General features: G+C 53.1%; 1 protein-coding gene across 1 annotated transcript in view; it reads right to left on the reverse strand.

Annotated features, from left to right (window-relative positions):
* Nucleotides 1–9,592, reverse strand: part of CROCC (ciliary rootlet coiled-coil, rootletin) — a 54,919-nt gene that overhangs the window by 25,653 nt on the left and 19,674 nt on the right. The window contains exons 15-21 of the mRNA XM_006145233.1: nt 7,933–8,115; nt 4,375–4,519; nt 3,657–3,803; nt 3,088–3,318; nt 2,162–2,355; nt 1,790–1,917; nt 518–687 (exon numbers count right to left, since the gene is read on the reverse strand). Of these exons, the coding sequence (XP_006145295.1) occupies nt 518–687; nt 1,790–1,917; nt 2,162–2,355; nt 3,088–3,318; nt 3,657–3,803; nt 4,375–4,519; nt 7,933–8,115 (1,198 nt within the window). The remainder of the gene's footprint in view (nt 1–517; nt 688–1,789; nt 1,918–2,161; nt 2,356–3,087; nt 3,319–3,656; nt 3,804–4,374; nt 4,520–7,932; nt 8,116–9,592) is intronic.

Genomic DNA, 9,592 nt, shown 5'->3' on the forward strand with positions numbered 1-9,592 from the left:
TGGAGAGGTTTTTGCTATAGGGCGTGTGCGCTCGCCAGACAGACAGACAGAGACAGAGAGATAGAAAGCGAGAAATCACCCCCCAGAGGGAATGGCCACGCCACAATCCCTTCTCCTCCATTCTCCTCTCAGGATCCTGGGCACGCATGCATACACACCCGGCATGAGTTTAAGTTGCCGGGTCCAGGACTCGAACCGCGGTCAACTACGTGGGAGTCCAGCGACAGAGCCATTATGTTAACTGCTGGTCTCCCCCGCCTTGCATTTCTTAAGTAGGGTTGTGGACTCCCTTTATTGCGGCCAGTCCAGATCTGGGACCTGGGAATCTGCATGTCTGATAAGAACCCCCACACCGGACTCTGCCCATGGATCCTCTCAGCTGCCCCAGAGCCGCAGCAGCAGAGACAAAGCCCATTTCACAGAATTGGAGAACCCAGCAGAGGAATGAGGCGATTCACCCAAGGTCACAGAGGAGCCCGGCTCAGAGCCCTGTCCACCCCCACCCAGCTGCCTGAACCTTCTCACGCTGGAGTCGCAGCAAGTCCTCCTCGTGGACTGCCCGCTGTTCCCGCAGAGAGGCCTGTGCCTCCCGCTCAGCCTGGACCAGCTTCTGGGTCATGAGCTCCTTGTCCAGAGCTGCCTTCTCCTCTGTGGTTGCCAGCTGTTGCCGCAGGCCTGCCAGCTCCCCTGCACGAGAGGCGGAGGGGAGTACAGGGTTGGGTCAAAACCTCACCTTGGGCCAGTGGACTTGGACCAAGTGAGCAAAGTGCATGAAATCCCAGAGGGGAGAGGGCCTGCCTGGCACTTAAGCTGGTTTCCCTTAGAGAAGTGGCTTGCCCTCTCTGGGCCTTTAGTTTACCCATCCGCTGCAGGGGCCAGGAGGCCCTGTCCCCTCCCAGGCCTACCAACAACATCAAAGAGGTAAAATGCTTGATGAGAAAGACCCCTCCAAATGGGAAGAATATCAAAACTAGAACAACATTATTGACTGAGGACCTACTATGAGTCGAGTACTGGCTAAGTACTCTATAGACAGTCTCGTTTCGTAACACTCATCCCTGTTTACAGATGACAGCAGGGAGGCTCAGAGCAGAGCAGCCAGTTCCCAAAGCTGTACAGCTTTCCATAAAGCAGCTCCTTTCAGTGCACCGACTGCCACTGGTACACTTGGCTGAACATTAACTGTCAGCACTAACAGAGGTGACCCCCAAGGAAGGTCCACCTGCCACGAAGCACCAAAACACGGCTCCTGGGCTAGAAACCCACCAGCATTCCCCTTCCTGGTTCTGTCTGGCCCAGGTGCACATGGATAGATAAATGAATTTCCTTGACCCAAGTAGGTGCTTCGTTAACATTTGATGAACGGGAAGAACCCGAGTTCAGAGACTGAACTCCCCACTTGCGGAGAAGTGGGGCTTGGATTATAATTAGAAAAGCAGCTGGTAGCTCCGCAGAGAATGCAGAACTCTACCTGCCCTGGTGACGAACAAACAGCAGCCACTGTAGACGGAATCAGGCTCTGGGCCAAGGCCCGGCATGCTTTTCTCACCTTTGCCTGGCAACAGGCTTAGAAGGGGGGCATTATCACCTCTATTATCAGGTGACAAACCTGTGGCCAGGAGAGAAGGGGCTTGCTCCAGGGAAGCTCAGATCTAGAGCAGTGCAGGATGGGAACCCAGGTCAGCCAGACTCCTAAGCCAGTGCTCCTAACTCCTCTGAGACCCCAGAGCTCTGGGGTGCAGTCTAGGCTGGAGCCCAGTGTTCCCCACCGGCCCTGGGCCCCTCGTACCAGTCAGGGCCTCCTTGGCCAGCAGCAGGGCCTGCCCATCAGCTTCCAGCTGCTCCCGGCGGGCCTCGAGCTGGGCGAGCTGCCGTTGCACCTCAAACAGGCTGCTCTCCAGGGCTTCCTTCTCCAGGCTGCACACACAGGCCCTGAGGCCTCAGCAAACTGTGGAGCTCAAGGCGTGGCCAGAACAACCGAGTACTGGCCTACCTGCCTGGCCAGGCCGTGCTCTCTAGGGAAGCCCAGCCAGGGCTGGGCTGTGTTGGCAAGCTGACTCCTAAGTAACCACCCCAGCGGGCCATTGCCAGGGCGTGGCTAGTCCTGGTGTGGCCCCAGGCAGACCCCCCAGGATGGGCTTGGCAGAACCCCAGGCCTTACCGCAGGCGCGTGGCCTCCTCTGACAGAGTTCGCCCTTCACGCTCCACCGTTGCCAGCTGCACGGCCAGGCCGGACCGCTCCTTGGCCAGCGCCTCCTTTTCCCGGGCTGCGCGCTCCAGCGACTCTGCCTGCCGCTGCGACTCTCGCCGGGCCTGCTCCAGCTCCTGCTCCCGCCCGCTCAGCTGCCGGCAGAGCTGATCCCACCCGGGGCCTGTGAGCACCACCTCCAGAACCCCCAGCTGCTCATCATGCATCACCCCAACTCCAGACCCTACCAGCTCTGGCCACAAGCCAGAAGCCAGGGCCCGAGCTCAGGATCTGCCCTGATGTGCTATAGGTGCTTGAGAAAGCATGGGCTTCTCTCGGTCTGCAATGCACAGGGAGGGCCCTCTCAGCTCGGGGCAGAACAGAACCTTTTCTTCACCCCAAAACTTCAATAAGCTGAATATATACCATAGACCCAAGTGGAGCTACTCTGCAGGCCTCAGAGTGGGGACCACAGCCTGCTTCCTACACCCCATGCCCATCCTCCTGAGGCCCTTCCCAGTAACTCTGGCCCTCCAGGATGGACACTGCTTAAAGGTCCTTGGGTCCCTAAAACCCTAAGGTTCCTGACCAGCTCTGATGTCCCGAAGTCTGATGGCAGTTCTGAAGTCGTCCCGATTGTAATATGTCTGCTGAGCGTGGCAGTGCAGGCCCTTGTCAGTGCATTCTGGGGTTCCTCACGTATGCCGCAGAACCCGTATCCCTCAACCCCATATTACAGATGGGTTGACCGAGGCATGGGGGTTGTGGAGCTTGCCAAGGTCCCCAGCTAGCAAAGGGGGACTGGATTTAGACCCAGAAGTAGGTTCCTGAGCCAGGGACCCTGAGCCAGGATAGGATGCAGGACGCTCCCCTCCTGCCCCACACCCCTCACAACCCACCTGGGCCAGCTCTTCCTGCAGCCGGCTGCGCTCCTGGCGCAGCGTGGGGAGCTGCTGCTCCAGGGCCTCCCGGGCCTGCTCTGCCACCCTCAGGGAGCCCTCCAGGCCCTGCCGCTCCACTTCTTGCTCCAGCCGCAGCTGCTCCAGCCGCTCCTGCTCCTCCAGAGCCAGCGCGGCCTCCTGCTCCGCCTGCCGCTGCCGGCCCAGCAGAGCGACCTTCTCCTCCTCCAGCTGTGGGGGCCCGTGCAGGTGAGGCCGAGTAAACGGGATCCCCCTGGACCAGGGTGCCTCCACCACCCACCCAGCTGTCACAGCCAGCCCCAGGGGGTGCTCCCCACAGGGTGAGGGGCAGTGCCCTTGGGGATGTGGGTACCAGGGAGGGCAGAGGGAGGGGTCCATGGAGCTTTTCACTGACACCTGGAATAAGATGGATGGACAGACAGAGACAGGACAGAGAGAGAAAGCAGCAGGGACCAAGACAGATGGCACAGGGTCTGGGTCTCAGCAGGGTCTTACTGGGCAGGCATGACAGCTGGGCAAGGCGGGCGGGCCCACAGGGCATGGCGTACCTGGGCCACAAGACGGTTGAGACCCAGCTTATCCTGGGCGAGGCTCTCATTGAGGGCACTCAGCTTGGACAGGGAGTCCCGCAGAGAGGTTTCCTCAGTCCTCAGCTTGGTCATCGAGAGCTCGAGCTCCACACGGCCAGCCTCGGCCTACAGGGTCAGGACCAACGCGCCCGAGCAGCCAGGCAGGGAGAGACGATGTGAGATGGGAAGAAAAGGACACAGAGAGATGGACCCGCAGAGATGGGGCAGGGGACACAAACACAAATCAGGAAAATAGTCACTGGAGAAGGCCAGCCACCTGCGAGGCTGTTTAAAAGCCACCCCGCAAAGCTGTGCTAGAACAAATGGACCCGGCGTATGCTGCAGGGCAGGGCCAGGGTCAGAGGGTCCCCCTGAGTGGAGCCTAGTGGCAGTGCTCAGAGACCAGGGAGCAGGGAGTGAGGTGGGCATCCACCAGGGATTCTCTGGCTCGGTGACCTCCGAGACACAGTCACTGTTCCCGAGAGCATCTGAAAGCAGGGACATGGCCAATAACAGAGGCCGAGCCACTCATGGCTAGCACTGGAGGCCAAGCTATGGCCTGGGTCAAAGGCCAGGCTATGGCCAGAAGGAAGAGGTCAGGGGTCAGCCTGAAATAGGAATCCATCTGTGAGAAGAGGAGAAGCCTCGGAACTTGGGATCAGAGGAGGTTTGTGGTGTGTGACAAGTAAGGACCCACCTTGGTCAGAGCCTCGGCCACCTCGGCCTTCTCAGCCTGCAGCATGTCCCGCTGCAGCGTGGCACAGCTCAGCGCCTCCCGCACCTCCAGCAGCTCCTTGGCCAGCCCCGAGCGCTTCACCTCCAATTGCTCCAGTTGCCTATGGCTGTGGGACAGAGGGTGCCCACATCACCCCCTGCCCTGCGCCTTCTGCAGCCAGGCTCAAGGAAGGAGCCTAAGGGGAGCTTCATCCACAAGGACAGCCATGCCCACTGCCTGTGTCAGTCTTCACATCTGTGCAGTGGGCTGCCACCTGCCTCGTGGAGTTGTACATGAACCTAAGTAGCTATGGATACGTGTGCTTTCTGTGCACGACGTTCTTAAAACAGTGCCTGACACATCTCCCCAAGGGCCTTCGGACACAATATCCACCCTCACATTGTACGAAACCTCATAACTAATGTCTGAGAGGTGGACGGGCAGTGCTTAGAGTGATCTCTGAGGCAGAATGCCTGGTTCAGGGTCTGGCTCTTCATGCCAGCTCTGTCCCCTAGTAAACAATACAGCTGGGTCTCACATAGCCACCTACTCAGTTTAAATCCCAGACCCGGAGGTTAGGAAAACACACTGAGGAGCTGGCAGGTGATGTGGTGGTTAAGGATGCTGGGCTCCCACATGGCTGACCACGGTTCGAATCCCAGACCCGGCGGCTTGCTTTCTCACTTTCTCTTTCTCTCTGTCCCTCTCTGATCAAATTAAAATAAAGAAATAAAGTTAAATAAAAAATAATTATTAAAAAGAAAGAAAACACATCGAATGCACGTGTGCCCAAAATCCCAACATGGAGAAGAAATGGAGAAAAAGGGGGACCTACAGGTGGCAAGATGGTTGGGCGCTGGACTCCTGAGTCGCAAACCTGGTGGCTTGCTTTCTCGTTTTCCTTCTCTCTCTCCTTCTCTCTGTCTCTCTCTGGTGAGCAAACATGCACTAGAGAAAATTAAAAAATAGTAACAGTGGGCCAGTAGGTGGCATAGTAGTTGGGGTGCTAGACTCCCACGTTTGAGGCCCACACCCAGCAGCTTAAACTCATGCTGGGTGTGTGCTTGTATTCTCAAAGTCCTGAGAGGAGAAGGGCAAAGGGACTGTGGCATGGCTATCCCTCCTGGGGGGTGATTTCTCACTTTCTGTCTGTCTCTCTGTCTCTCTCTGTTTTTCTAGTGAGTATACATGCCCCATGGGAAAAATAAAATTAAAAAAATATTAATAATAAATAAAATTAGGGGGATCTAGGAGGTGGCATAGTGGTTAAGGCACTGGACACTCCCACATGGCCGACCACAGTTTGAGTCATGGACATGGTGACTTGAAACTCAAACCAGGCATGTGTGTGTATGCATGCCCAAAGTCCCAGGAGAGAATGGAAGAAAAGGGATTGCAGCATGGCCATCTCCCTGGGAGAGAGAGATTTCTCCCTTTTCCTCTTACTGTCTCTGTCTCTCTCTCTCTCTCTGGAGAGCATGTGTGCCCTAAAGCTAAAACCTCTATAAAAAGGTGCAAGATTAAATTGCAATTTTTTTGAGAGTTTTTTTGCTACAGGGCTTGTGTACTCGCCAGAAAGACAGAGAGAGACAGAGAGACAGAAAGCGAGAAATCATCCCCCAGCGGGGACGGTCACGCCTCCCTCTCTGTCTCTCTCTGATCAAACTAAAAAATAATAATAATGAATAAAGTTAAATAAAATAATTATTTTAAAAAGGCATTCTGGGTAGAGTATGGCTCCCAAAACTTGAAGAGCACACGCATGCATGAGCTCTTTCCTCTTGCTTCGTTGGCCCACTGGATGTGTCAGCAGCAGCTCTACTGAAGCCACCCCAAAAATTCGACCAGGGCTCTCGCTCTTGCCGCGTGTGCTCGAACAGGCATGGCCTGATCCGGAAATAGAGCCTCAACATGTGCCATCAGTGTTTCCATCAGCACCGAAGGACACAAGCTTCAAGTTGGACTAAATGATCTTCCTTGAATGGATTGTCCAAGATATCCACCCAGTGAAAGAAATCATGCTGGCTATTTGTATATAAAATAAAATAAATTAAAAAAACCTTCAAAAATTATTTAAAAATAAAGAAAAATCTCACATCAGGCATGTGTGTGTGCATGCCCAAAATCCCAAAAGAACAATGAAGGAGAAGGGATTGCAGTGTGGCTATCTCCCCTGGGAGGTGATTTCTTGCTTTCTGTCTCTGTCTCGCTGGCAAGTACATGCACCCTTACAGCAAAAATACCTCTTTAAAAAAAAAAGAAAGGAAGGAAGAAAACAAAATTAAATAATTACTTTTTAAAAGAAAGAGGGACCAGCAGTTAGTGTAATGGCTATGTCACTAGACTCCCATGTAGTCGACTGTAGTTTGAGTCCTGGACCCAGTGGCTTAAACTCACGCCGGGCGCATGTGCGTGTGTGCCCAAGATTCCGAGAGGAGAATGGAGGAGAAAGAATTGCAGTGTGGCCATCCTTTCTGGGGGGTGATTTTTCGCTTCCTGTCTCTCTGTCTTTCTGGCGAGCGCACGTGCCCTATAGCAAAAACCTCTCCAAAAAAAGAGAGGGAAAAAAGAAAGAAAGAAAGGAATGGAGAAAAAGCGATTTGGGTGTGGCCATGCATGGCTGGGGGGTTACATTGTCCCTCTCCATCTCCCTCTCTCTCTGCCTCTCTGCTTCTCTCTAGCAAGCACATGTACCTACTTAACAGAAAAAAACAAAACCTTCTGACTCTTCAACCAACTGGCTGTGTGACCTGGGGCAAGTCCCACGACCTCTTTGTGCCTCAGTTTGACCATCCACAAAATGGAGATGATAATAACATCTCCGTGAGAGTTAGCATAAAGGCTAAATGAATACAACTAAGTGTTTAAAATGGTCTCTAGTGCTGACATTGTCATTGTAACTTTAAATTTAAGAATTAGGGGCCAGCAAATAGCGTGGTGATTGGGCGCTGGACTCCCACTTGAACCATGGTTCAAGTCCTGGACCTAATGGCTTGCTTTCTCACTTTCTCTCTCTGTCTCTCCCTGGTAAATGCCTATATCAAATTTAAAAAATAAAAATGATGATAAATAAAATTAAATAATTCTCTAAAAATAAATAAATAATTTTAAGATGTATATTCAGTGGTGGCCAACAGGTGGTGTGGTGTTTAAGGGCACTGGATTCCCACATGGCCAACCATGGTTTGAGTCCTGGACCTGGTAGTTTGCTTTCTCACTTTCTCTCTCACTCTATTACTCTCTGGTCAAACAAAAATAAATAAATAAAAAAAGATAAAATAATTCTTAAAAAAAATTCATATTTGCATTATCAATTACTACTGTTATTTTAATTATTGTCATTATTATTCATTATTATCATCTGAGCTCTACTTCCCACCAGTTCTCTGATCCCTGGCAAGTGACTCTACCTCCCTGAGCTTCAGTTCCCTAGAATGGGGCTGGTTAGAAGACCCCACATCACAGGGAGCCCCAGAGACACTGGTGGGAGCCCTGAGGTGCATCTGAAGGGCCCTGGCAGGGAGGCGGGAAGCTGCCCACCTGCGCTCCAGCTCCCTGCGAGTCCGCGCGCTATCCTGCACCACGTCCTCCTGCTCTTCCTCCAGCCGGTCCCGCTGGCGACGCAGCTCCTCCTGGGAGGCTTGCAGCTTGTCCCGCTCCTGCCTCAGCTCCTCAGCCTCCTGCTGGGCCGCCTGCAGGCTGTGGGCCAGGCTGCCCTTCTCCCTGCAGGACAAGGGGAAGGGGAGCAGTGAGGGACACTCGGGCTGTTCTCAGCTGGGAAGACTGTGCCCTGGCCACATCCTCCTGTCCTCCAGGACATCTGCCCTCCCTGACCCTGCTGTGGGCAACTCATTTCACCTACACTTCCCAGCAGAAGAAACCTGGCTTTCCTCCTCTCCACCTCCACCCCCCATAGGGAGGCTCAATGGCATGATGGGGGTACTGATGTTATCTCTGAGTGCACCCCAACCCCAAAGGAGGAGAGGCCTGGGCTGGGCTCCCGGGACACACAGACAATGCTGCCAGCTCTGCAGCGCTGATCGACCAGGAGCTGCACTCTCCAGCACCCCATGCCTCTGCATTCTAAGATGCCCAAGAGCTGGTTCTGTCTAGATCTCAAAGCTTCCTGCCACACAGGCCAGTGGCACATAGGAGCCAAGGCAGAAGAGGGAAGAGGCAGCAAATGGGAACCCCAAAGGCTTTCAGAGAGTCTACTTTCCCCAACCCCAGCAACTACAAGCAGTGGATTGGGGGGGAGGGCTGGGTGTGAGGCCACCTTCTAAGCCAGCTAGGGTTTCTGGCTCAGGCATAGGGCTGAGTTCTGTCATATCCTCCATTGTCCCCCTCTTCATTCGAAGTAGCAGCCCTTAAATATAATAGATACAAAGGCTTGGGGCCAGTAAGTGGTATGGTGGATGAGGTGCTGGACTCCCACATGGTCAATTGCAGTTCAAGTCCTGGACCTGGCAGCTTGCTTTCTCACTTTCTCTCTCTCCCTCTCATGAATTAATAATAACAACAATTAATAAAATTAAATAAATATTTTAAAAGATAGATACAAAGGCTGGCAGCAGATGGGGAAAAATCGTACAAGATAATGTTATGTAAAAATAGCAAAATGCAAAATGAGATGTTCACCACAAACACAACTATGTAAAAGCCCTCCTTCCCAGGCATGGAAAACATGAGTCTGTTGTCATACGTACTTGAATTCCAATTCCCACCTGCCACCCCCAGGGCAACAATTATCCGAACTGCGTAAGTTTGAAAGGAAGATTAAATGAGATAACACATGTAAAGCACTTAGCAAAGAGCCCGAACATAGCAGGTGTGCAGGAAGCATTTGCTATCTCACTGCCAGAAAACACAATGGGAAGCAAAACAGTGTGAGGCTTTGAGGGGGTTCTGTCTCTGTATTTCCATTCCATTTTTCAAAGGTTTGTTACATATTTATATTTACAGAGAGAAAAAAAAAACAGAGCTAGCTGGTGGTGTGGTGGTTAAGGTGCCTAGATTCCACATGGCTAACTGTCTGATTCGAGTCCTAGACCTGGTGGTTAGAAAAACATGCCAGGTACAAGTGCATACATGCCAGAGGCCAGCAGGTGGCATGGTGTTAAGGGCACTGGACTCCCATATGACCGACTGAGGTTTGAGTCCCGGACCTGGCGGCTCTCTCTCTCTCTCTCTCTCTCTCTAT

This window comes from Tupaia chinensis, unplaced genomic scaffold (genome assembly GCF_000334495.1).
Source record: "Tupaia chinensis unplaced genomic scaffold, TupChi_1.0 Scaffold000146_1, whole genome shotgun sequence".
In the NCBI taxonomy this organism is placed as follows: Eukaryota; Metazoa; Chordata; class Mammalia; order Scandentia; family Tupaiidae; genus Tupaia; species Tupaia belangeri.